This window comes from Epinephelus fuscoguttatus, linkage group LG19, assembly GCF_011397635.1.
Source record: "Epinephelus fuscoguttatus linkage group LG19, E.fuscoguttatus.final_Chr_v1".
In the NCBI taxonomy this organism is placed as follows: Eukaryota; Metazoa; Chordata; class Actinopteri; order Perciformes; family Serranidae; genus Epinephelus; species Epinephelus fuscoguttatus.
Window position 1 is genome coordinate 12,778,210 of NC_064770.1, and position 27,922 is coordinate 12,806,131.

Genomic DNA, 27,922 nt, shown 5'->3' on the forward strand with positions numbered 1-27,922 from the left:
CAAAATATTCCACAGACTGCAAAACCACAGATTTGGGCATAAACACAGACTGTGGCACAACACAGCAGGAGCACAGTCAACAGACAAAGCAGCAACACCTGCACCTGATTACATTTACCTCCTCAATAAGTCTATCGACAGTCTCAAAATACACTCTGCGCCACTTGGTGGTGAAAGGTGTAAATACAGAAATTCTCAACTGAGTCTCCATACTTTCATGCTTCCATGATAAGCTTCACACTGGTTAAATTAACTCTGGTAGGATCACTTTCAGTCCTAAGAGAGGAAATCCAAAATAATTTCTGTCTTGAATTTTTTATGTCTTGTTTTTTTTTGTTCTTTACCCTAGGGACTGGAACAGTTGTGTTTATTAGCAGTTTTATGGTCTTCTTCTCTCAGCTTGTAAGCCACTGAGGGCCACCTCCAGGGGGCTTAATATTAGTGTTAAGCTCCATGTAGCATATACACATTACGGGAAGAACACAAAGACCTACAGGGTGATGGTGCTGGCTCTCTCTTCATGCAGGTCCTACAGCTGAACCTGCATCTGACTGAGAAGGTTAGGTCAGACAGCGTCCAGAAGAAAAAAAAACATTTGGGTTTGGAAGACATTGCAACCTTAGTCAATCAAGGAGTCTATGATGAAGTGGGATTTCACCATTATTTAAAATATAGCCAGAACTTAAAAGTGGCTCTTTGGACAAAGGGAGTCATGAGTGGAGGTGGAAGGCGTTGTGTAGAGAAACTTGCCTGAAGACTGAAGTCAAGTGGAAGAGTGTGAAGCAACCAGCTGGCCTAGTTTTATGATATACGTAATCTTTTCCCAGGAGTCAGGCAAGATTTAGGTATATTTGAGAATAAAGTTGGTGTCACAATACCTTTTTTATTTTCAACAAAATCCATGAAAATAAAATAAATAAATATAATCATAAAGTACTTCATCTGTATGGCTCTTTTATGTGTTTTTAATACTAAGGATGACAAGAGTGTTTAACATAGTATATAAAGGCCTGAGTTACATCTGGCGGTAGCTAAAGAGTGATAATTATCCTGTTCACAGGTTTGGAACAAACCCAATTATTTATAAGTTAACCTCAACCTTGTGCTTTAATGCTGGCTACCAGAGAAATGATTAGAGCCCAGTTTATGGAAATACTGCGACAATAAGTTGTTGATCTTGTAATTAACAGCTGCATGGGTCAAGTCTGTTTGACCTGTTAAATAACAGGTTGTTTTCAGTGTCTTTGAACCTGCAATAACTGTTTTATTGGTCACACAGGGGCAGTGGCAACAAGCTGTACACATACAGACATTTTTTCATGTGTTAAGTCGATCTGGTGTAAGTCAGTTATACAGCGGTAAAACATCTATTAGTAATGTGTAGTATTATAACTACAAAAAAATCTGCATAAATAGTTATAACCTGACATTTTAGGTCTCAACAGTCAATATGTGGTTGAGACGTTTCTGTACACCTACATTTACTTCCTTGAGTCCCTCCTTAATGTCTCCTGCCTTTACCTCTCCCCTTTTTGCTGTTGTACTCCTTGGATGAGGTAAGTGACACTGTGGTCATAGAAATTTTGTTTGAGCAAAAGGTGTTTTAGCCTTTGTGTTGAACGACATAAACTCCATTCTTAGGTTTATCTGCTAAAACTTATTGTATAGCACGTTAACGCATTCCTGTGTCATTTAATTTGTGCAGGGGCTCAAGTCACACAAATGACGACTGACAGAGAATTTTGTCATTTACCTCTTGTATCAAAATAAACAGAGATTGGCTCCAAAGATATCTTGGTCTGGGCTTCATCATGAAAACACAAGTCTAGTGCAACAGTTCAACATTCACATTGTTAATTTACGTATCTAACAGTTTCATTGAGACATCAGCATTAATTTTGAGTCATGTTTCTGGCCACCTTGTGAAAATGTCCAATATTCACTCTCCTTTAAGCTCAGTGTTTGGTCTCAACCAGCTCCTGAGGAAAATATTTAGTTGCTTAGCAGCTAAATGCTCCAGTTTGGTATTAGGCAGTATCGTGCAAAAACAGTAAAGTTGTGAGGTGAAAACCACTCTACAAAGCTGTGAGTACATGCAGGTCATGTGATCCGCTGTTAATATAAAATTTCTGATTATAGCCACTTCGAACTGGCTTCTGACTGCCACCATTCATGCCCAGCCACTAGCAGCCAGTCAGTGGTACTGTGCATGTTAAATTGAAAATTGAAAAATACCGTGCACTTATCATTTAAGACTTGTTAGTGGCACTTAAGCCAAGTGTCAAGCTTACTTGCTGTGTAAGGCTGTAAGTTAACATAGACAGTGAACTCTCTTTCCAACTGCTGCGTCTGCACTGGAGCACCTGATGTAACAGTGTGCAGAAGTTTCCACCTTAGATTAACGTCAGCCCTCACATCACTTGAAATCCCATGCTGTCTCAGTGCGACTGGGACAATATTGATGACAGATTCTGATGGTTTGTTTAAGTGCCTGTTCCCAGAGTTTTCCTACAGGCAGGCCCCAGTCTCACTCACTTAAAATTAGAGATAGCATTCCAGTGTATGCAAGCACATTATCCAGAGATACTTTCCATTACTGTATAGTCCTACATTGCAGAAAGAAAGCAGCAAGCCATAGTTTAAAATCACTACAGTTGTGGAAGTGAAAGTGCAGGACAAAGTTCAGCATTAAAATATTATTTTCTGTCTGGTTTGTATTTTCAAAACTATATCAAACATCCTGCAACGGTCTGCACGAAAAGCAGCTCTTTGTTTAAAAGCTGTATAACTTCAATAAAGAGCTTGCTCTGAAGTGAATGCAGCAGTATGGTAGCCAAGTGCCCAGAAAAGAGAAAGAGTCACACAGCTTTATAAGGCAAAGATGGGACAGACTGTTACAACCAACTGCTCTCACCTCCGTCCAACATCACACACACTTACTGCATCGCACACAATCCACAGCTGTCTTTCTCTTGGCATGAAGTATACACAGACAGGGATTGTGTGGGTGTTAAGGGATGTTGTGGAGGGTAAACTCATTTGAACTCAGCTTACACACTGTACCCGCACTTTAGGATGACTTAAATCCCTCATTCTGTAAATTAAAGTGGTTTCAAAGTGATTATAAGAGGAAACAGTTAGGAAAGATATTCTGTAATACTATTGGAAAACATATATTTTTTATTTACACATCATTATGTGCCTGTGTCCATCCTGTGCACTTTGCTGTGTTGAGTCTACACTACTTCCTCCAGTTGCTGTGTATAAACTACACCCACCGATGGAAATGAACCATTAGGTTCAGGTAGAAAACCTGTTGAATCTGTTCATTCTGTATGCGGCTGTTCATCATCCTGGCAACAAAAAAGCCTTGAATGTCTGTACAAAATGTCATCTCGATCCTTCTGTAGTTGTTGAGGTATGTCAGTCTGGATCAGGTGGACCAACTGACAGACCAACGTGGCCACCCTTAGAACCACGTCATAAACATAATGAAAAAAAATACAGAACAATATAAATTTTTTTTAAAAAAAGTATTACACAGACCTAAGGTCCAGTGTGCAGGATTTAGGGGGGCATATTGGGTATGTTTTGTTAGAGTATAATCACCTGAAAATAAGGATTGTTGTGTTTTGTTAACCAAAACACAACAAAAACAGAATGAGCTGTTTATACCTACATAGGAAGCAGGTCCTTGTCCATGAAGTCCACCATGTTGCACCGCCATGTTTCTACAGTAGCCCAGAGTGGATAAAGACCAAACCAGTGACTCTAGATAAAGCCAAGTGTGTTTTCAAATTTTCTTGTTTCACGGTGGCCATTGTAGCAGCCTTGCGGTGATGAGAGCGTCATAAATACATTAATTTGTATCATGAAACTGCTTTATCCAGTGTTTTTAATGGTTTAAATCACCAGGTTTATTTGTACTGAAAACCTCCTGAAAATCTGGATCTTAAATTGTCAGAGAAAAATGTGAGCACACATTAGCAGGCATTGGCCAAACAGCTCATCTGCAACATGCCCAACAGCATAAGAGAAACCCTAAATTGTAATGTAAAACTGCTTTACCCAGTGTTTTACTGGTTTAAATCACTGGATTTATTTGTTTTGGAGAGGAAGAGACCTCTGCAGGTAATTCAGCTCCCAGTAAAAACCTCCTGAGCAGTAAACACTGAAGGAATTCTAATCAGGAGAAGATCCAGCTGGTTGAAGTCTGCAATCCCCACCGCCAGCTCCCACTAAACACTGTTCCTTTAACTGAGCTCGGAAATTTCTGCAATATATTCCATACTTGCCTACAGACACATGTTTAAGTTAAGTTCTGCCTTATGTAGACTGTACATTGGAATTCAGGCATTCAAGCCATGATCTTAATAATATGTCTGCAGGTTGAAGGGAGGGAGTGTTGGCCTCTCCCAGCTCCTGCAGCACACCTGCAGCACATGCAAAGCTTTGTGTGTCTACCTGCCTGTACATGTCTGTGCACAGATTCTTCAAACTGAGATGGTATTTAACCTCTGCCCACAATAACACAAGTGCGAGACGTTCAGACTGGCTGCTTGCATGACTGGCTGACATCACTGTTGGCTCTGGCTGCTGTTTGCACTGCAGCCTGAAGCTGCCCAGACAGACGACACAGGCTATACTAATATATCCTGAAAATCAAGAATCAACACGTAACAGTGGGGAGTATACAGTATAAAAAATAATAGAGTTCTTTTTTGATAACTGGCTAGGAGGAGTACTCAGGTCCTTTACTTAAGTAAAAATAGAAATACTACAGTTTAAAAATACTTAATTAATTAATTTTGAATTCAAAGTGTCATATGTTATGACATATTGTATGACCATATCTAATGTTTTTAAAGTAAAAAGTAACAGGTAACCAAAGCTGTCAGATAAGTAGTAGAAGTAGGAAATAGAATACAATAGAAATACTCAAGTATGTCAAAATAGTACTTAAGAACAGCACTTGAGTAAATGTACTCAAACTTTAAAGTTGTAAAAATGACCTTGGTCTTTAAGTCAAACTAAAGATACAGGCTCTGTGCAGATACTTCAGCTAAAATCCAGTACTTTTATTTTAAAGGTTATACAGTGTTACCTCAGCAGTCAAAACAACTAGCCAAGAGGAGGTAACCTTACTGCAGAGGTGAACCTGCCTAACACTAACACAAATGACCAAAGTAGTCTGAAGGAGCATTTAAGGACAGTGTACTCATAGCAGCACTACCCCATCTGGTGGACAGTCTATCTTAAGGTAAACAAATGATATGAGGCTGTGTGATTCAATATCTTGTACAAATGCTTGCAAGCTTTTCGTGCTCCGTCTGAACTGCCAAATGAAAGCCCATCTACCTTAAACACTTCGTTTATATTAATCTATATTTAAGATTTAATTTCTGTTGTTTACTCACATGTAGGTCTACAAATGTGCACATAATCCACAGTCATTTTGGCTTGGTGGGCATCAGTGTAATGGTACAGGCTGTATTAATAAAATGAATAGATCTGCTCAGTTTCTCCTAATTTTTCTCAGTATGTTTGCATATATTATAATATTTAACTAATAAATGTTTCCTGTTAAAAGTTGACAAGTTAAGTTGATCTGATATTATTATATGTGTGAAACTGATGTTACATATGACAGCCAAAGTCTTTGGAAGCCTTGCAATTAAAAACTTACCTGACCTTTAAACTTATATAAATATTTGTATACTTACACTTACACTATTAATAATATGAGGCTCAATGGCTTCAATATTTCACCTCTTCTTCAGGATATCAGTGTTCGTCTGTTCTAATCCTGGGACAGACCAAAAAGGACTTCAAGTAATAGATTATTAATAAATTAAAAAAGAAAAAAAGTTAATAAACTGGAGGTTACTCTGCAGCTGAGCCACAGGTGTTTTCAGTGAACTGACTGGCTTTCAGTAGCACTCTCAAAGTGAAACAAAAATGGAAACCTAACACATTTTTTATGGCAGTTAATAAGGATTAATCAGCCCTTATTTTAGTCTTTGTAATGCAGGCTTAATGTTCTGCGCAGGACCAACAACACACCTCCTCCCCAATCCTCTTCCTCTTCGTCACATATCAGCCACCCTTTGCACTTGCCCAAATATAAACTCGGTTTCCTGGTGCATGGACATATTGAAATGGGGAGGAGTCTGACACACTCTGAGTTCAGCTCAGGACAGACTGAAGGACAAACAAGCAGGAAGGAGAAGAAAATACTACCAGCAACGACTTTGCCAGAAAAACAAGAGGATAATAAAGCATATTGAGTATTGCTTGATTGAATAACAGTAAGTATTTGACCTTATTTTGCTTACAGTAGGGCTACCGACACCCTTAATACACAGAAGCTCGAGTAGGCCCAGCCTAAACTGCCTGTTGTTTATACATGTTGTTTGTTTGTACAGGGCCACATGACAGATTACCTCTTAATTCTGCAAATTACTTAATATGTTAGAAAAATAAGATGTTTAAGGCTGTGTTTGGCTCAGTGTAAAGCTTATGAATGCTCCCTTGATATTAGGATAATAAAAAATAATAATTTTAGGCTGGTGTGCAACATTAAAGTATGCTGCAAATGTTTCTCAATCGTCTCCTTTTCTCTCTCTCTCTCCCTCAACAGATGTCTGTGTCTCCTGCTGCCTTAGCTGCTCGTCGTGTGCTTGCTGCAGCGTCACAATCAAGCCATGAAGGAGGAGGTAAGTGTTATTGCTATCACTCTCAAACCAAATACAACCAAAATACATGAGAGCCTCCAGATTCAGAGCCTCTGCATGCTACTACAGCATCTCTGAGTCACGTACTGCAGGAGCCTTTTGTTGAACATTAACTGAAATGTCTGCAGAGCTGGCAGCCATCCTGCATGCTCATGGTGTTTGGCAAATGATCAGGAACTATATTTTATTATTGATATGAACTCTGTAGAGAGAAAGCTCCTGTAATTTTACTTTCTCATTATCTTCATGCCCTATTTTTGTCTTTAGTCATATAATTTTACTGGTTGTGTTTTTTCCTCAGCAAGGACCTGGAAGATGCTGACCATTGTGTTAGCTGTTCCTGGTGTGGCAGTCTGCATGGCCAATGCCTACATGAAGATGCAGGCGCATTCGCATGAGCCACCAGAGTTTGTGCCATATTCACACCTGCGTATCCGCACCAAGGTGAGTCTCAGGCTGTAGTCTATAACATGGGGAAGTGGCTTGAACATGCATTCTTTCTAATGGCCAGTAGGGGGTGACTCCACAGGTTGCAATCATAAGTCTCTTAAGCTGCCTCTTCAAGGCGGGAATTTGATGCAATTATGCCACCTCACTGTTCTGTATAAAAGGTACAAGTGCGGAATGGGGGGAAAGAGTAGTCTCACCTTTAAGCTGGTATCGGGGATAATAACAGCACCGAAATTTGGTCTAAATTATGTATAAACAGGACAGCTGGTAGGATGGGAGAATGTGTGGCACAGATGTGACGCTTCTGACGACATGTTATGCGTGGAACATACCATGGGGGATTTTAAAAAGTAGCTGTTAGCAGTTAGCAGCTAACTCGAAGACGAACGGTGGACGAAAATGCCCACAAACTGGGAAAATAATTAGATCCTGGAGCTCCTTAATCTCTGAGCAGAGGACAAAATCAGCCGCCATATTACAGTAAATTACTGTTGATGTCATGTAATGCCATTGTTTATCACTGTCAACATGTATGTTATATGTTACACTAGAAACTGACACTGTGTTACATTACGCCTGCCACGCCTATTTTGATTCCACAATGCTGACATGCTGTCTAAAATCACTCTGGAGCTGAATGATGCTGCCGTCATTTGGCTCTGTGCAAAAACGCAAAAGGTGGCATAAAGAAGGGACCTTGTATTGGCCCTATAGTGTGATCTCTGTGTAAAAAGCACTATAATGGCCATTGCCTTCACCCAAATACTCCTACTCTTTCAGCAAGATTAGACAGAAAGAAATTGTATGGAATGAATAGTTTCTCCTTCTGTTGTTGATTTTACCTATATGTTCATATGTCTCCATCCAGAAATTCCCTTGGGGCGATGGAAACCACTCTCTGTTCCACAACCCTCACACCAATCCTCTGCCCGATGGCTATGAAGACTCCCATCACTGAGGGAATCAGTCACCTTTCTTAGCTGTGTTTTGCTGGCTACTGAAAACTCCAGTCCGCAGTGTAATTATACTGCCTTAAATATTCTGACTGAGGGTCCAAGCAGCATCGTCACTGAGCGGTGCATCCTGACATAAATAAAACCACTTTATGCTGTATCACAGTGAGTGCCATTATTTTTGTTTACTTTCGTGTCGTGTTCAATATAATCAACCTTCTAGACAAGTGTTTTCACATTTCGTCTGAAGTTGTCTTCTTATAAACTAACACCAGGGGTCAGCAAAGTTTGACTAGTTCAAAACCTGCACATACAGGCTTAAAAAGATAAAGAGAAGGCTTAATGTCAAAAAATTCCACGAAAAGACCAAAACCATCAGTGAATTGATCCAAACAAATATCATCTGTGAAGCCAAAGCCTTTGTAGCTAATTCCAGTGTGCCATAGCTTCATTGTTGTCCAAAAAACTATTAAAAAACACATCAATGAGTCACATTGCTGCTCCTGGGGATACCAAACTAATCACGCTTCATCTTCTTGAGACTATATCTCCAAATTTTATGGCAGTTCAACCAATAGCTGTTTCTATCGCTCTGCTGTGTAATGGAATTAATAAAACTGAGTGACATTCCCTAAAGCCACTCAGTTAAATTACTGTGACCACTCTGCACATCAACAAATACCAACAACAAGGAAGCAAAGGCAAAGTGATGTTCCAACATTATATTCAGTGGCTTAAATTTATGGGACATTTGGAATCTATACACTATATATCTCCTAATCCATATTATTTTTATGTACAAAATAAACAACTGGCTTCTAGACCAACCCTGATAATTCCAGTACTTCCAGCTAAATGACATTTATCAAATGATAGCGGACACTTTCTTTGAATTTTTTCAGGGAAAAAAAAAAAAAAAAAAATCACAATACAAATGTCAGTAAATTATAATACAATTATGTCATGCTGGGACGGCTACAGTTTATATCAGATTACATCAAAACTAAATTTTAATTTATGCTTCCAGTTTATGAAAATAAATCAACAGTCAGTCCTGTTAGTGCTTGAGAACTTCATAAAGCAGTTTATGTTGTTTTTTAGGTAATCGTGCTGTTGTTGTAACTTGCACTTGAACTTTCCATACATTATACAATGGCAACTCTAGAAGCTTAAAGCAAGTCTCAAAGTTTACTCTCACTGAAATCTGTGCCCTCTGAATTCATGCCATAGTCTACCACACTCAACGTTTCCCTCCCTAGTTCAGCTCAGAGCTACTGTGGCCAGACTTAGTAGATTCTGCTTTAGAGTCTCTGTACAGTCCGCCTGTCTGGCAAGTCTGCGAAGGCAATCTCCAGCAAGGGCAGAGGACAAGAAGGGCTGAGGACAGTCCTGGAAGCCCAGCAGTAGAGACAGGCAGGCCCGACCCAGTGCTGGGTAGCTGTAGCGCTGAGAAAACCAGTATACCTGGGGGAGGAGAGCAACCAGGTGTGTGTTGTCTCCTGTGCTGGCTTCTGAGGAAGAGAGGGAGTCCTGAGTTGCTGATTTTAGACCCTGTGCTGAACTTTTCATCAAGTTCTTTGGTCTTAACCTTACAACTTCCGGGTCACATGATTTGTCCACCACTGTCACACAGCTTGATTTGGAAACCAGGGTGATGGTTTTGATTGTCTTTTGGTTGAAAGTTGTATTGAGTGCTCTGCTGGCCTTTTGAATTGTTCCAGCTGAGCAAGTTTTATTACTGTCTGTCAGGTGTGGGAAACTGTTTGGTTTCTTCGTCTGTCCTGGTAAATTTTCTGTTTGCACCTCAAAGCCAGTCAACTCTAACTCCGATGTTCGATTAGCCAGGTTCTCCTTGGCAGACTCAACGCATTCTTGGTCCATTTTAGATGCAGCCTTTTCCACCTTGTCCACTGTTGGGGCAGCCTTGGTGGAGCAGGACAGGAGAAGAGACACACACAGATCCTCCAGCTCTCTCTTAAGCTCAGTCACCAAAAATCTGCATGCCCCAATCATCATCTCGCCCAGAGCTGATTTCTGGAAAGCAAAGTCATCTGTTGAGCACTCCTCTGTCTCTTTTTGGCAGATCCCCAGTCCATCAAAGACTAATTTGTCCAAGACCTGACACTGTCCTCTACTCTGTCCCTCATCACATTCCCTTGTTGTTTTTGTGTCCTGTGTGAAGCGACATCCATGCAGGTAATGCAGCACTGGTAGCAGCATACCTGTGCTGACATCTTTAATTTGGATGGCTTCACCTGCATTACCCTGAGCTTCTCCAAATCCACCTCTCAACAGAGCCCAAAAGTATTCAGAGGTGACTCCGTCTGTCCCCTCCACCCCAGTCACAGCCTCCCTGTTGGCTCGGACCTGAGTCCCGTCATCCAGCAGCAAGAGGAGGTCAAAGTTCGAGACGCCATAAGGACAGGTGTCGGCCAGGCGAGGCCTTTTTGAGGGAGGAGGTGAAACTGGGTCAATTTTTTCGACTGACTGCGTCATTACTGGATTTAGATGTTTTTTGTTAAGCTCCATTTTGATGCCAGCAGTCAGAGTAGACAGGCATCCAATAAGGAGGGAGGAGAATAGTGAGTGGAGCTGTGAAGTCAGGCCTGAATGTGGTGAATTAAACCAATCAGAAAGCAACTTCCCACATTCAGTAGGCTGGTCTTCATCCACATCGTCGTCGTCGCAACCAAGAGGCTGCAGAGCCAGGAGGAGTCCACCGCTGTCCAGAAGAAGTTTCTTCAACAGGGACTTGTTGCTGTTGGAGAAAAGGAGGGTTTGTAAAGCTCAGATATGGTCACTTACAGTCATTATTCTTACAGATCTAATAGAGGTGTTCCATTTTTTACTTCCCGATAATGATTCGAACACCTGCACTACATGTCAGCCCATACTACTAACCCATTTCTATGTCAATAGGCCAAACAAAACGTGTAAAAACTGAATAACAAGTATAATATACTGTATATTTATCCATTCAACATGGATAAATTGATAAATAATCACGGAGGTCATTCATTGTTGGATTTATTTGTTTTTAAATGCCTCTAAAAAACACTGCTGTTCAAGGCTGGATTATAAAGCTTCTTAAGGAGACTCAATCGCATCAGAGCGCTTGCTGGAAAGCGAGAGTGGTGACGAGGCTGAGACAATTTAAATTAAGTTTAAAGTTTATCTTAAAAATTACATCAGATCAGTGCACAGATGCGCATACTTGCCAATACCCGAGCCAGCATTTCAGGCAGTATCAGAGGCACTTGCAAAACTGTTATTGGAATCGGAACAACTCTAAGATCTACTACTCACCTGCAGATTAATGGCAGAGACAGCGCACAGTTCACCTTGTCTGTCTCAGATCCTGACAGCATCACATGGGAAACAACTCCAGAGCCAAATCCAGACTCACACTGGATACGCAGATTATTGAGAAGAGCAGAACCTGCAGAAAGTCAGTGCACAATTATAAACTACTCTGGTAAAATAAATGATGCTGAAATTTTATAGAAGCCAATTCAGTTTCATTTATGCCAGAAGTAGAGATGCACCAATCAAACAAGTTGGATTAAAAGTGAAGTGCGCATTATTTGGTGGGATCTAGTGGCGACTAGCAGTGAGGTCTTTTTCTCTCCAAAACAAATGGACCAGGTGATTTAAAGCAATAGAAACACTGAATAAAGCAGTTTCACAATACAATGTGTAACTCCAGCACTACTGCTGACTCTGTTTCTAGTGCCACAGCTATCCCTGGCATCATGTTGCATTAATAAAAATATTCAAATTGCACACAGTCAGGTAAACTAATTTTAAATCTGTGAGAAAGAAAGCACTTTAGATTGGTAGTTTTAATGGCTGAGTTAAGGTATCAGAACATGTAAAGCTGAATGTGTGCATCCCTCGTCAGAAGAATTAAGTTTAATGATTAAAGTGATAACATACATTATATTGCTAATAATGCAAGATTATGATAAGAGATTACTTAAATGTGAATCTATAATGAGCAACTGTAGATTGTGCTATAAATTATGCTACTTTGCTGCTCTAAAGTTACCGTGTTGCAGATGACTGATTTCGCTCAGATCTTTATCTTACCAAGCTGTTTAACTTTGGCTTTCACTCGGCCCGTCTGCCTCTCCTCTCCCTCAAATCCTCCCCCTCTCTGGCAGAGATGGTGACGAATCAGCGCGACCGAGCCAGTTCGGACCAGCGCCTGCAAACAGTTTGGGTTACAGCTCAGCCGGCAAAGCATACGGAAGCACCTGCTGCTGGGGTCCTGGTGCTGGGTGAGGTAGTAGAGCAAGCCGGACATGACACCTGCACTGACCAGAGCAGCACTTGGGTCGGTGGCGTGGGAAAAGCGTGACAGCAGCAGCAGGATGGGTGACTCTGGCGTCCAGGGTTCGGGGTGGTAGGGGTGGTGGTAGGCCATTGTGCGGGGCACAGAGGGAGGGGTATCGAGAATAACTTTAGTCAAAGAAGCTGATGAATGAGGACGTGGCCTCCTTTTGTGAGGGGATGAGAACTTTGATGGAGAGACTGGTGTTTGGGTTGTTTTCGTGGGAGAGGAGATAGTGTTAGAACTGGGCTGGGTTTGGGGTGTAGACGCAACTGCAGGTTGAGGACTAGATGGAGGAGGATCAGGGATTTTACATGAGGATGATAGCTGGGGCTGCGCTGAAGAGGTAATAAGGGAAGGCTGAGCAGCTTTTTTAGAAGAGGAAGAGGTAGTAGGGTTGAATGGGGAAGAGTTTTTAGGAGAGGAAAGGGAATCAGGGTTTGGGGAGGGCGTTTGAGGGGACGAAGACGGTGGGATCTGAAGACTTCCCCATTCCCCTTCAACACCAGAGGAATTCAGTAGGTCCCCCTCTGAAGAGATCAATCCCTCAGACACCAACCAGGACCTGAAGACAGAGCAATAAGCATGTTGATGAACAACAGAAAATAGTGTGATAAAATTCACATGGAAAATAAATAAACCTGTGCTTTTCATTTTCCATACCTGAGACTTAAAAAGCTTGATGAACATAGACCTTGCTCCTTTTCGGCTTCCTGCCTCTTGCAGCTCTCAGGAGGAGGAGGAAAGTCAAAAGAGTCAAAATATGAGGAGGGCAGGAGCTCCGTGGGAGAAATGCTGGAGGAGAGGCTCACGTCCATCTTCTCAGCAGATTGTTCCTCGCCTCTGGTGAGCTCAACCAGTCGAGCAACAAGCAGAGGGACCAGCCCTAACTCCTGAAGCTGCTCCATAGCAGATTCATCAAAAACAAAGTCCACACAGGCCAGGATGACAAGTCGGGAGAGGGGGTGACTCTGATGGGCGGCCAGAAAGCCAATTAGCGCCTCCAATCCACCACTCTCTTTCACCTTGGCCCGGTTGACCGCCTCCTTGCAGCACAAGCACAGTGCCTTGAGGAAGACTCCAGACTTCAGTGGGTCCCTCTTGACCTCCTCAGTGAACTTCTGAATAACCCCCAGTGACCCCACAAGGGGGCGCAGGCAGCCCTGGGAGCACAAGTTGGCCAGGGTCTTCAGTGCCAGCTCCTCAAAAGGTTTACCAGACTCCCCAGATGCCATGACACCAAGCTGAGCGAGGACTCCAGAACGGGACACCTCCCTGGCACATTCAACACCACAGCCCCGAGTAAGCTCGTGGAGGGTCCTGAGTGCCGCCCGCCTCAGCCCCTGGGGATATTCTGGAGCAATGAGAGGGGCAAGAAAGGATAAGGTCCCCTGGGTGAGCAGCGACAGGCGGTTAGAAGGCGTATCTGAGAGGTAAAGGAGAGCCCGGGCAGCCGACTGAGCGCACTCCAGTTTAGGACAGGACTCTTTGGGTGGAGCAGCAGTAGGGGAAGACGGGCCAGAAGAAAGAGACACACAAAGGAGGAGAAGAGGAACACCACCTGTAAAGAAAAAGGCTGGTTTTTAATCTGAGGACAAATAATACATCTCCACAAAAACATTTCACAGATCATATACACAGTTTCTGAAGGATAATTGTTTAATCTGACGTTGCCTGATATGTTTTGGACCATAAAACATCAGAAAACTGTGAAAAATGCCCATCACTCTTTCCTAGAGCCCAAGGTGATATCATCAAATGCCTTATTTTATGGGAACAAAAATCCCAAACCAAAAGCTATTCACCTTATAAAGTATATATACTCTACTACCATCAAATATTTGGCATGTTTGCTTGAAATGACCCAGATCATTGCAGATTCTGTTGATTGATTAATTTAAAAAAGTAAAAAGTAACACTCTGTTTTTTTTGTGGCTTAATAATATGTCATTTTATACGTAGAGAAGAAGTAATTCCCCAGTATGAATGGCTGTTTACTATTAATAACTCCCAGTATATAGAGACTCCACTCTTTAATGTTGGAATATCACACCTTCCTATGAAAGCAGAAATCCAAAATGTACAATGTTTGAGTGAGGAAACATCCTATAATTGTATATTTAACCAATTAAAAGAGAATCAGTAACTCAGTGTAATCTGCTCATCCTTTTACCAAATGTCAAGATGTAAGATGGACATCCTGCTGCACACCTGTTCTTTTATTCTAAAAGTGTAAATATCAACCACAAATACTGACAGACCTGTCCATCAGGCAGGTGATTATTCTTTAAAAGCAACTGTAATCAAAGTTATAACAATTACAACTATTTTGCTGCTACTGCAAAAAATCCTTTCCATTCAAGTTGCATCTCATTTTAAATGCTGAAACCTGGCAGCTAAAAATTATGCAGTGGGACAAATTTACATTTAAGACTTACCAGCAGAGTGGATGAGTGCAGAGCTCTCGGGATCCATGGCCAAGTTTCCCAAAGCCCGGGCTGCTCGGTTCTGGACCGTCTCCAGGGCCATATTTTCCTTCAGGATCTCCACTGACACAGTCAAGTTTTTCCAAGATTACATGCCATTGATTGATTGTGAAAATACAAATGTTTACCAGTACTAAAAGTTTTTTTTAAAAAGTTGTTATTCTTAGATCAAATTTGTCACAAGAATGTAAATGACCACTTACCTACAATATTTATTCCATCAAGCTTACGGACCTATAGTGGCGACATTTAGAGCAGTTTTAATGGATGGTTTAATAAATAGAGCAGTCAATGCTTTTACAATTATTCCTTTCAGCTCACCTCTATGCGTGTCTCCAGCTCAGTGCAGCAGTTTGCCAGGATGCTAAGAGCCAGGTCCAGGGTTTTCCTAGAGCACTCTGGGTGTTTGAGTAGCTCCAGCAGGGGCCGGAGACCACCTTGAGTTCTGAATCGGGCAATGCCAGCCTTGTCACCCTTGATGTGCTGGGTCCGGATGGAAACCAGGGCTCGCCACTGAGACATTCTGGATCTCTTGTCCCCTTCTCTGCCACCGCCTGAGTCAGCCTTGCCATGCCCGTGATGTTCAGCCCCTGATCGGGGTTTGGAGAGGTGAGCTAAGCACCAGGTCAAAGAAGGCTCTGATGATGATGGGTGCCCTTCTCTGGTGGGTGCTCGAAATTGTTTCCGGTCACCTTGCACAGGTGATGCAGCCATGGTTCCTCTGCCTAGCAGGCACCGGATCAATTACCCTAATTTTCCTCCTCTCAGTTTAGACAGATATAATACACAATGTGCAGCCTCACTGGACGCTTCCAGTGAAATACGGAGAAATTAAATAGCATGTCCTTTCACTTTAAACTGTTAGCTCATTCACTTAACTGGTGAATTTGTGCTCTTAATGAGTTCATTCATATTTTTCAAAGTTTCCACAAAAACAACAGTCTGGTGCGCTCAGAAAACTACAGTTACCATGGAAAAGGAAAAGTTGTACCACCTGACGCCGCACTCGCCGACGGGAGTTGGAGTTCCAACAGCTTCGGTCCACTCCCTAAAAAAACAGGCCTACATCGTGAGAAGGCCGAACAAGCATTATTCTACGTGATGGACGTGTATTATCTCAATGTAACGTATTTTTAAACATCAAATGACGGATTAAAGCTATATTTGATCAATGTTTTGTCACCACTGGCCGAATAATTTTGGTTAAACAAAATGCAATCGCCTGTGTTAGCCGCTAACGCCATCTTTAGCCAAACAACAAAACAGGGGCGGTCGAGGGAGGGAGCAGGGAGTGAAGAGGTGGGACGGTTAGATATACGTTGGGACTTGTAGTTCAAATTTCGCTGCCTTTCACCTCCCCTAGTGCATTTCCTCCTTTAAAAAACTACATTCCCCATGACAATGATAAAGAGAGGCTTGTATTGAGAGCTCCACAGCGTTTAGGGATTGTAGTTTAGTTGGTACACCAAAGAACTTAAAAGCCCATTTGTATCAACTAAAACGGACTACACGTCCCAAGCTGCTACGTGACGTTGTTATAGTCATCGTTTTACTCGATGCGAGAAAACGCATCGGTGCCTCTGAGATGTTGTTAAATTCCACGATAGATACACACAATAAATAAAAAGAACTACCTTGGCTGCTGTTTAAATGTGTTTAACACCATGGAGGTTATCGAGACAATTGTGATACAAAGTACTGAAGTGGAAGGAAAAGAGACGGTCGTGTCCAGTGTGGACACCGATAAAACCAAAGCAGGTCAGTACACGCAACATTAAGTTACACAGGTTTCATCCAGTCACCGCATGAAGCGAGGAGGACCCGATGAGTGCGCAGTCTCTGCCTATTGCAGTGATTATGATCATAAACGGTGACTCATTTAATAACAGTGACATCAACGAGCATTAAAGTCAGTTACATCACCGAGAATTATATGTCTTCTGAAAACTTAATTCAAATTGGACAAGCTGTCTCAAATAAAATTAATAAACTTAAAAAACAGGTGAGAGGTTCTGTGCAAGGTCATATGATTTTTCAACCAATGACATGATGCACTTCTGTTTTCCTCTCTAGAATTTATATGGACACTACAGGCTACATGGCACCTTGTCAATACCAGACTTGAAATGGACCAGGCTTTTGACCAGCCAGTATGCAAGAAAAAGAAACTTTGGGAGATGGTGGCAGAGAAGGTGAACGCCAAACTAAGGGAGTCAGAGGTCACTGATGTCACTGTGAAGGCGTACGAGTGTGACCTCAAGTGGAGAAACATGCTGGCCACATACAGGAAGAACGCAGAAAGGGCCAAGAGGCTGGGGGTGGCCAGCGTCCACTGGGAGTTCTTCAAGGCCATGCATGAGGTCCTGGGTAAGAGCAGGGAGGAGATCGAAGCCCAGCGAAGGGCCAAACTCAGTGGGACGAGAGTGGGCAAAGCCATAGCCAGCAAGAGGTTTACCCCAATCCTCCCTACACCTCCTGTGACGGCTGCTCCCTGCACCGCCCGGCCTCCACAGGACGTCCTGCAGCTGTACATGGAGCTGCAAGAGAGGAAGATGAACATGTGGGCCCAGCAGAAAGCTCTGGAGGAGAGGAAGATAGAGGCTATTAACAACCTGGCCCAGGCCATCTCCAGCCTAGCTCAAAAGAACAGCACTCAGATGACAAAGGATGGACATTAGGCCAGAGGAGACATGAACTTCCATGTGTGTTGTTTGCACTTACCAAAAAACTTTTATGATACAGCACGAGGATAACTTAGTATTTCGTTTTTTAGTTGTCATGTTGGCACGTTTTTATTGTTACAGTTTTAGGAATAGTTCGGCCAGTCTGACCTCTGTAGAACTTGACACAGCAGGTAAAGCAGTTCAGAAACGAACTAACTGTAAGCAGATTACATGACTCCTCAAAGTTGTCCTTTCTGTTGATGTCCTAATTGTCACTTATTTTTCTACCAAAAGAGAGGAGTGAATTATGGTTGGCTGATGTTGGAGAGTAAGAACAACTAAAATGTTACTCACAAGGCACCCTAACATCACTGTACCAGTTATTATTATCAGATGTCAACAACCTATGCAAGAACATGTTATTTTTTATGCGGGCCCCATGACTGAACAAACTGACGCAATGATTATGATCGTTGTTCAAGAGAAGTCAAAGTCAGACTTAAACTTCTATATTATAAACTAGTCTGATAACAGTATTCATAGACAGATGTACTTTCACTATTACTGTATTAATCACTTACACATTATCAGGCAGTATGAACAGCTTCACTATGTAGTGTATTATAATAAACAGCCCTGCAATAAATACTAGCTTTGTGAACGTTATGTCCACTTTCACTGACCTATTTGACAGTGGACAAAATATTAGAAACACTATTTCCTTTGACTGTTTTATTGTGAAAGTTTTACCAGATATTGGGCGTCATGCAAGAAGCAAGATTCAAACAAATTTTCTTTAATTTTCATTTGTATACACCATTTGTTCTTTTTTTGTTGTTAGTCACCATTGATTTCTTGGATTTACCAGTGTTTTCTTACATTTGCTCTTCTCTGAAATAAGAGAAAATTTTATGAGTGGTCGGGAGCACTCTTGTCAAGATAAAGAAAAATTCATTTTCACTGCCCACTAATTGTAAATGGCCAAAAATGCACAGAAATTACACAGTAAATTCAAAATGGCTGACTTCCTGTTGGATTTAGGGTACAGCTCCAAAAGACTACTTGGTAGGTCTGGACATGATATATGTGCCCACCCAATTTCGTAATTTGAATTTTTTTTAAATTTTATATAATTTATAAATCCCCCTGAGGGGACTCTGTTTTCATTAACACTCAGGTCCAAAATACACACGTATGCATAAACAGGACCAATACATGCACAAAGTGGTGAGATGTCGGAGTGAGGGGGCTGCCATAGACAGGCGCCCCAAGCGCTTGGGGGATTCAGTGCCTTGTTCAAGGGCACCTCGGCAGTGCCCAGGAGGTGAACTGGCACCTCTCTATCCACCAGTCCACACTCCATATTTGGTCCGGACGGGGACTTGAACAGGCAACCCTCCGGTTCCCAAGCCAAGTCGCAATGGACTGAGCTACTGCCACCCAAAGTAAGTGAAACAGACCGTGGAGGCTATTTTGTTTCAAGTTTTGTGGGGGTGCTACAGAACCATTTTTTTTTTACAGACCCATAAAATATTAAAAAAATGTACCTGGTTTGTGTGCAAAGTCTTTGAGTTTTCGAGCACCTTTAGCCCCTCAGCAATGCAATTCATTTGAGAGAAAAATAATTCCTCCACTTTGGAGAGGGTCCTCCTCGCACTGTTCAGTGCTCAGGCCCTCACTCCGGATTCCAAATATTTATTGTGGGAAAACTGCTAATTCACACAATGTAAATATTTTAACAGCAAACATATCCCTGTTATCTGATAGTAGCAGTGAAAGAGTTTTGAGTGCAAACAGACTCAGACAGTAGAGATTCTGATAAAATAAACCTTTATATAACAAAACTGTACATTTACCTCCAAGGACACAAGCTCCCTGACAGACACTATCGCATCATCTGCTTATAGAATCAACAGTTTTAAACAACAAATCTGAGATGGCGTCTCGTCTCTGAATGCCCTGATCATCCACCTCCCCCTCTACCTCTCCAGTTATGGCTTCCTCTTTCTCAACATCCCCTTGAATCACTTGTCCCACGTCCAAAAACACATTGTGCAACACACAGGCGGTCAGCACAACAGCTCTGGCTCTGTCATAGTTTCCAATATCCAAATACTTGAGCCTTTGAAATCTGGCTCTCAGGTTGGCAACAGCCTGATCCAGGATGTGAAAATGTCCCTCAAGCATCTTGTTAAAGAGCTCCTCTTTTGGTCCTTGACTTCCTGAGTATGGGGTTAAAATCTGAGCAGTGAGCGGGTAGCCCGCTCTGGCCACGAGGCAGGAGCCAGAGGGCATCAGTTCAGGATGCTGTTTGAGTTTGTCTCTCAGAGTGATGCCTCTGTCCACATCTGATCCTTTACTGATTCTGCAGTGTAGGAACCTGCCTTTACGATCACATATAAGCTGCAGGTTTAGCCAAGAGTCAGGATGGGCCTCCTTCTTCATCCTCTTCACCTCAGGCACTGTGCTCTCCACATCATGTTTTCCTATAGGCAGGCGGATAGGGATGCGAGTGTGTCCCAACACTCCCAGGACCTGAGGCACACCTGGCAGCTCCTCCTGCTCCTTCTCTGGACTGCAAAGTGGGAAAAGGGCCTCTAAAGCCTCGCTGTCTGGAGAGTAGAAAGGAAACACCCCCACCATCATTATTTTAAGCACCATTTTTTACACCCAAATCACTGACAACATTGTGCTCATCATACCCCACAAACAACATTGAAGTCTACCCACCTACTGGCCATCTGATTTGCCTCTCTTCCAGCGAGTTTATGCGCTCACAGAAAGAAAAGAAGATCCTGTGGATGTTTCCTTTTTCCAGGTGGAAGCGGCGGGACACAGAGCGGTAGCTGACGCGCTCAGAGAGCAGGGTGAGGGACAGCAGGACAGTGTGGGACAGGGACAAGCGAGCCCGTCCGGCCATTCGAGCCCTGGATTTGGAGCTTTGAAGCAGGTCTGTGATGTGCTGATGAGAGAGAAAAGTCAGTCATTAGATTAAGTGGGTATTTCAGGTTAAACTGATTGTAAAAGTACCATAATGTGTTCATAACCATGATGAAAATAGTGACGATGCTTAATTCATCATGGTTACAACAAAGAGTGTGTCCTACAGGTCTGACAGCAGAAAAATGGAAGAGCTCTCATATTTATCTCAAAGATAGTTACTTTAATGATTGGAATATTTAGTTAGAACAGTGGGCAGGTATAAAAACCTTTAGACAAAGCCAAGGCATACACTGTTAAAATTTGGTCTAAATTAGGACAAAAGACGAGAGTTTCATTTTGTTAAATAATTGTTAAATGTGATGAAATGTATGTTCATCTCATACAGTCTATGGTTTATCTACTGTACATGTGCATGTGTATTTATTTGTGTATGCACATACTGTAGATATCTTAGTGTAGGTATAACTTTGGGAGGGACTTTGTCTCTGACAGTTTTTGTAGTCAATGATTGTAAATTAATTATTCAGGTTTTTTTTTAATTTCTAATATCATGGTGGCCTTAGGACAATTCCTCTTATCCTAGCAAAACAATGTAGATCTATAACTTAAGAATATCCTAGAACTGTGAAAGTACAGTCAGTAAAATGATCGTACCACCCTTTAACAGATCAACGGATCACTGAGGACAGGCTGATACCTTCACTGCAGCACTGTCCACGGTCTCCAACGGTTCCCGGGGCTCTGGTGTCTCTTCCTCCGGGGCACTGCTGGATGTTGTCGTCTGTAAAACTTGAGGCTGCACATTAGTTTGACTCTGCAGGAACTGAACGTAAACAGTCGGATGAGGCTGAGTTTTGAGTCTTGCTATCAGGTCAGCCTCCAGGATCTCCTCCACTGCCTGGTCCAGCCGCTGGTCCAACTCGGTCGGGGAAAGCGGCTGCCACTCCCGCTCCACCATGTCCAGCACGGCTCGGCCCGCCGATAAAACGTGCTCGCTGACCTCCATTTGTTGTGGGCTATGTTCGCTTAGTCAGTGTTAAGTTGTGTGTCATCATTTCTTCGTGCGTGTAACGGTTAAACAAGTTACGTGTTGCCACTACGGATTACCGTCCCTAGCAATATGGGAAGCTAGCCTGCTAGTTAGCTTAAGCGTACGCTGCCTTCAAGTGCCTTCGGGAAGTTCAGTACTTTTAGAACAACGAACACAACTTTTAGCAACGTTTGTAGAGTGGGGTTTTTTAGACTTTTATTTGACGTATGTTAAGCATCAACTTTAGACTCCATAAATATTGAGTTTTGGAGGTGAAACATTCGTCAATTAATCAACTAGTCAACCAGTAGAAAATCTATCAAGCAAAAATGCCAAAGATCTGGGTTCAGCCTGTCAGATGGGAGGATTTGATGCTTCTTTTATGATTGTAAATTTAATATATTTTCTTTTGTACATTTAGTCGGACAAAACAATTGATACAAAGACGTCATCTTAGGTGCTGGTATATTGTGATGGGCATGTATCAGTATTTTCCGACATCTTATTTACCAAGTAAATATTGATTTAGGAAACAAATTAATTGGAAATTAATGTATTGCAGTCCCAATTAAGTTACACTTTCCACACATATTTTCTACTAGCTGTCCCAATATAACGTGATAAACACGAGCAGAACAAAGCCACAAGTTTTCGCCTTACAAACTTTGAGGTCTACACACCCCAGTGATAGTACAACTCAGCCCAACCCATGTGATTGGCTGCCGTTTTAATTCATTGCTGCTCCCTTCATCAAGCTGCCATGAACCTTTGTGCTAGCTCATGTTATTGAATATAACAGTGACATTTAATCTGCACTTGAAGAAAATGCCAAACACCATATGATCAACTGCTGTTAACAAATGCAATGCATAATCAATAACTGAATTCCTGTGTTCTGAGTGTGCACGACATAATACAATATTGTGTTAATACATTTACCTTTGACTAACTACACGTAAAAAAAAAACACCACAGTGCACAGGGGTGAAAAACAGTTGTTTTAATGTTAAATCAGTTACAAGTGCAACTTTGATCATGTCCCACTGTTTAACAGCCTCAATTTGCAAATGTTAATGTCAACAATTTCATTCAACACCCCCAGGTCAGAATATACTTTCCTCTTGTAACTAATGGAGGGTTCTTTGTTTTTAAATTTTATTATTCTAGATTGTGAGATCCAGTGCTGTATTTGAATTTTCTGATGTGCAAATGAGTTCATTTTTAATTCATTTTTAATTTTAGAAAAACAATGTGTATTAAGGTATTAATGGGGTATAATACAACACAAGTTGCAGCATGAACTAAATGTAAAGGGGCAGTGATTTTTTTTTTTTTTTGGATAATAGAGAGTCAAATGTGCAGCCCACTACTCACAGACACAGTTCAAAACTCAGCATGTAACAAACTACCTGTTTAACTTAAAACTGTTTACTGGAAACATTTAGGCCCACTGATTCAAGTCATGAAGATTTCATCAACATCTCCAAGATGTCATTGGCTACAATCAAACATTGGAGAGAAAAGTTGGTTAGTCCCCACCTTCATAAGTAAGGTAAAAAATAATCAACAATCACTATTATTTAATTTTTGATTGCTGCTCTGACTGTCAGACATTTCATTTTCAACACAAGGTCAGTGTTACATGTGTTGTAGATACACACAACTGAGTGCAGTCAGTCTCAGTAACTTCTGTGAGCAGCTACAGTATGAAAACTACAACTACTGATTGGTTAAGTACCAAGAAATGTTCATCTTAATGCCAGATCTCCTGCCAACAAGTGAATCTATTTTATTTCAGATTCATACTGTTCGAAAGTTTTTGAAATACAGATAGTAACTTAGAAATTCACAAACTCCTAGCTATTGTCGCAACACATATCCAGGCCAAAGACCAAAAACATGTTAAATCCTAGTAATAGTTTAATAAAGAAACACACAAACATAAAGCCTAAAAATGTCACACCTTATCAACTCCCACATTTAAGCCAGCAAAATAAAAAACACAAGTAAGGCAGCAATAACCTTACCCCAAATAAAGACTAGAATTAATTAAATACGAGGTACAATTTTTTTTATGTTCAGCCGTTACCAATCCCATGGATGACTGACAGTGTCGTGACAAGTCCGTCAGGTATCTCTGAAGGGTCTTGTGTGAAATTATCAATTTATCTAGCATGCGTTCACTGATTTCAGGACAAATGAACCACTTTGAAGCACCCGCCATCACATTTACAACAAGGGGAATCCATGTTTGTAATTGTTTATGCCCTGCTGAAGATCTGTCGTCGGCAAGGTAAAACTCACCCGCGGAGGCATCACTTCCCAAAATTAATCCCCTCCCTCCCCCCGTGCATCCTCCCTCCGACCCCCTGTGCGTCCCTCTAGTTTTGCAGGCCCCTCCCTCACTGTACAGCCTGCTCGTTGGCTGTGCTGCCCGAGTCCTGGGGCTTCATGACGTCAGGGAGCTCTGGGGGAGTGGAGAAAGGCTCGATCCTCAGCTGCTCAAATGAATCATCTGAGGGAATGACAGAGAAAGTGACAACAGTGAAAAGAGAGGAGGAACATGACAGAGTAAATCTAAACACAAAAAAATCAGAGTTACTACAGTTCAAAACAACCTGCTCAGCTCAAAATAACACAAGTGAATGGATGGTGCCACGATGACAATACTAAGTGAAAATGGTCTAATATGGAGCCGATTAAAAGGTGAACTACTTACCACTCAAACGGAAAGCTAATCCCACTGTGGCTGGGGCCTGAGGTCGGGCTGTTTGATTTGTAAAGCCACAATTTCCAAGAGTTTGACCATCATTAAGCATCACGTCATCCTGGTGAAGAACATTTTAAAAAGATAAAAGTAGCAGCTATTCATTCAATACATTTTATTTTCCATGTTACACAGTGCACATCTTCAGCCTTTTCAGAGATGGTGTTCAAAGCACTTGAAGAGATTTGTGAGACCAAGTTGCCAGGTCAGTGAGATGGGTGAGAACTCATCAGTTTCACATGGTGCTCTCTGTTGTGAAAACGACTTGTGTTTCTCTAAGCCAACAAGTTTGTATCAGTGTCAGTTTAGTTTTAAACTGGATGGTGAAAAACTCGTTTAACTGTTGGCTAAATTACATGATGATAAAACATCGTCCAAGCTCTGCATTTGGCTTTTAAACACTTTCTCACAGGTGGATGATATGGTAAGATATTATGTTGCAACATCAATATATAGTATGATATAACAACCTTAATTAAGAGTGTATTATAGATAAAATAGACAGGGATGTCTCTTTTTAGTACTCTAGTGAACCTAAAAAAAACAACACACTTCATAACATTGATGAAATAATCACATAAAAACACAACACTCTAAAACAACCAGTGATACTTTGGGGCTCACTAACTCATAAACGGTATTAGGACTGCAAATAATTTCCATTATCAATTGATTTGCCAACTGTTTTTGATTAACTGTCAAGAAAATAAATAAGGAAATGGTAAAGATTTGCCATTTATGGTTTCCCCAAGGTTGTTTTGATGTCTTCAGTTTGCTTGTGTTGTCTGACCAAAAGTAATGTGTGGCATTTTAGCTTGCAAGTGGCTGAAACAATTAATTTTTTTATCAAAAGTTGCAGATTAATTGTTGACTAAGTGTTGCAGCTCTTAATGGTATAGCTAATTCTTTGAATGCAGACTAATTCATATCATTTCACCTTAATCAGACAGTGTTACAGTATGAATGTAAATACCAATACTGCTCTCAACATTACTCAGGTGGGTGTGAGCAACGACGACAAACAAAGAAGCTGTTAGCTATATGTATGCAGTTCACTAACTGGTCATGACATTAGATAAGACAGATAAGATCTGTTTAAGATAAGTTAAGTTCACAGACAGGGCACACAATGGAATAGTGCAGAGTTTTGAGTAACAAATAATTACAATTTTGTAGGTGATCTGTTAAAATGTTGTGGTAATTTATAAATAACTGTATTTGTTCCCAAGCAACTCTCTGAACAGGGGAAATTCTGATCTGAAAGCTGCTTCATGTAATTTACCTTATAAAGCCTCTGATCTTCAGGTGGCCTCTTTAAAATGCCTTCCACAATGCGCTTCAGTTCATAGACTGTGGTAGACTCTTTGGCATCTGTGAAGATGGTCGTCTTGTGACGTCTGATCATTAGAAACACATCCTGAAATAAGATAAGTAAGAAACAAAAAAGTGGAAATGAGACACCAATGACTTCCACCAGTATTCACTTCAGAATAAGTCCATTGTCGACCTTGTAAATGCTGTTTATTCAAACATGACCCTGTAAACCTCTGAAGGCACACTTCACCCTGTAACAACTCATTCATGTTGTGGTGTTTTAATCGGGTTTGTCCAAAGCTAGAAAAACAACCAAGATTTGATGCAGATAGAAGCTTCATAAAGTGCTCAGTGGTGGAAGACATAATATCCTTTACTTAAATAAAAAGTACCAATACTTAACTGTGAGAATACTCCACTACAAATTAAGGCCCTGCATTCAATCCCTTACTTAAACAAAAGTATGTAAATGTTATCAACAAAATGTACTTTAAGTAGCATAAGTAACAGTTCTCATTGGGTAGTAAAGTGTTACCTGTCAGTGTTTTACTTGTATATATGTTTTGGATTAAAGCTGGTATCAGTGTTGCATTTTACTGCTGCAGATGTTTAAAATTGTGCTTATTTTAACGCCGTTATATAATTTTGGGTAGCTTCGACTTCAGCAATGATCTCTAAGATCATTAATAGTTTGCAGCATCACTGTCCTGTGGGAACCATGCATCTCTAAAAAGTCAACTTTTCATGGTGTCAGGAAAAACTGTTTTTCAGCTTTGTGACAGTGCACTTACCAGCTTATCCAAGAAGTTTAAGTTTAACTAAAGGAGCAGAATGTTGATAATCTATAAAGAAACTAAAGCTGCCAGATAAATGAGGTGGAGTAAAAAGTACATTTGTCCCTAAGATGTTGAGAACGAGAAGTATAAAGTAGCAAAAATAAAAAATTCATCAAGTTCAAGTACCTTGAATCTGTAAAGTACTTGAGTTAATGTACTAGGTTAAATTTCCACCACTGCATTTACAGTTATTGACCAAATTGAAGCAAAAGCATGGGTTAATGTGAAACTTATTGAGGGCGGGATTTGATCAAAACACCTGCAGTACAGTGAACCACAACACAAAAGTAACCAGGGGAAGCCTTGACCTAAAGTATAGATACATTTGAATGTCACAGGCTAATGCAGACAGACATGTGGCAGATGTAAACATGGGGGTACATAAAGATGCAGGTTAAATAAATACTAACTTTCTAATTAATCACAGAGTGATAACCATTGATGACTGAGGTTAAAGCAAATTGGGCAACAGATTGCCTCTTGTTTATGTACCTCCACTGCCTGTATTAGCCAGGTTATAACCACAGGGCTAAGCTGTGTGGCAGCAGTGGTGGTGAGGCTAACAGTGACAGCAGTTTGGAGAGTTAACTAGTTGATAAACTGGTTAGGTTTACATAAAAAAAGCAAACAGCTTCTCTCAATAACGTCACGCCAATCTCTACCAAGGCGTCTGAGGACACACGGTGCGGCAGCTGCTAGCTAGCTTAGCTGTGGCTACTAGGTACTCGTTCAACCAACTGTTAGCTGAAGTAGCTTCTTCAGTAAACTGGGTCTGGAAATCGTGCCCCCTTCTCCCAAGCCACCGCTTAACGTTACTAAACACACTGTTTTGCCTAACGATAAACTACCTGCATTAACTGTTAACACCAAGTTTTTTAATCTCTGTTGTTACATACACCATAACGTTAGCCGAACTGACAACTTGAGCTAGTTAGCTTCTTCGCGGCTAGTTAGCCATTTTATCAAAAGCAAAGTTTGTTGGTTGAGCTGTCACTTATCCAAAACAATGTTAATGTATGTACCCTTTCGTGTGGACCCTCCTCCATTAACCTTGTTATCGATTCGAGCATTATAAAACAATGTCTAGCTAGCTTGAGGTGCAATGTTGACGTTAACCAACGTAAGGAAGCTAACCCACATTAGCTAGGGTTAGCTAAACAAAGACATCAGCTTTTGGGTGGTCGCTTTTTGTGACAAGCTTGGTTCAGCTACTGTCAGCATACATTTTAACACGTACGGAATGACTTAATGATTAATTAAGTAAGGTTTGGCCAGTAAACAGGCCACTGCATTTTGTGCTGTATCTGTTTTCCTCACTCACCATTTCTTGCGGTTGGTTGCACGCAGAAAAAAAAACGCCTCCACTGCACAGCGACAACTGTGAGATCACAGCAGCATCAGACAGCCACACCT

General features: G+C 41.3%; 5 protein-coding genes across 5 annotated transcripts; 2 read left to right on the forward strand and 3 right to left on the reverse strand.

Moving 5' to 3' along the window:
* Window positions 1–6,149: 6,149 nt before the first annotated feature.
* On the forward strand, window positions 6,150–8,297 carry LOC125878961 (cytochrome c oxidase subunit 6A, mitochondrial). The gene is made up of 4 exons (XM_049560505.1): window positions 6,150–6,308; window positions 6,641–6,716; window positions 7,036–7,178; window positions 8,053–8,297. Exons 2-4 carry the CDS (start codon window positions 6,641–6,643, stop codon window positions 8,140–8,142), a joined length of 309 nt encoding a protein of 102 aa, XP_049416462.1. The 5' UTR covers window positions 6,150–6,308; the 3' UTR covers window positions 8,143–8,297.
* Window positions 8,298–8,420: 123 nt separating this feature from the next.
* Window positions 8,421–16,256, reverse strand: armc5 (armadillo repeat containing 5). Its single transcript, XM_049560501.1, has 7 exons — window positions 15,278–16,256; window positions 15,160–15,190; window positions 14,909–15,019; window positions 13,134–14,031; window positions 12,227–13,035; window positions 11,444–11,576; window positions 8,421–10,895 (listed from the first exon to the last, which is right to left on the reverse strand). The coding sequence occupies exons 1-7, from the start codon at window positions 15,668–15,670 to the stop codon at window positions 9,398–9,400; spliced, it is 3,873 nt and encodes a 1,290-aa protein (XP_049416458.1). The 5' UTR covers window positions 15,671–16,256; the 3' UTR covers window positions 8,421–9,397.
* A 236-nt stretch (window positions 16,257–16,492) lies between these two features.
* On the forward strand, window positions 16,493–18,273 carry si:dkey-66i24.7 (uncharacterized). The gene is made up of 2 exons (XM_049560503.1): window positions 16,493–16,714; window positions 17,030–18,273. Exons 1-2 carry the CDS (start codon window positions 16,621–16,623, stop codon window positions 17,632–17,634), a joined length of 699 nt encoding a protein of 232 aa, XP_049416460.1. The 5' UTR covers window positions 16,493–16,620; the 3' UTR covers window positions 17,635–18,273.
* A 1,102-nt stretch (window positions 18,274–19,375) lies between these two features.
* Window positions 19,376–21,794, reverse strand: LOC125878957 (uncharacterized). The gene is made up of 3 exons (XM_049560502.1): window positions 21,260–21,794; window positions 20,350–20,581; window positions 19,376–20,231 (listed from the first exon to the last, which is right to left on the reverse strand). Exons 1-3 carry the CDS (start codon window positions 21,566–21,568, stop codon window positions 19,513–19,515), a joined length of 1,260 nt encoding a protein of 419 aa, XP_049416459.1. The 5' UTR covers window positions 21,569–21,794; the 3' UTR covers window positions 19,376–19,512.
* Window positions 21,795–22,577: 783 nt separating this feature from the next.
* elob (elongin B) lies at window positions 22,578–27,918 on the reverse strand. Its single transcript, XM_049560504.1, has 4 exons — window positions 27,831–27,918; window positions 25,642–25,776; window positions 24,312–24,420; window positions 22,578–24,107 (listed from the first exon to the last, which is right to left on the reverse strand). The coding sequence occupies exons 1-4, from the start codon at window positions 27,831–27,833 to the stop codon at window positions 23,995–23,997; spliced, it is 360 nt and encodes a 119-aa protein (XP_049416461.1). The 5' UTR covers window positions 27,834–27,918; the 3' UTR covers window positions 22,578–23,994.
* Between the last annotated feature and the right edge of the window lie 4 nt (window positions 27,919–27,922).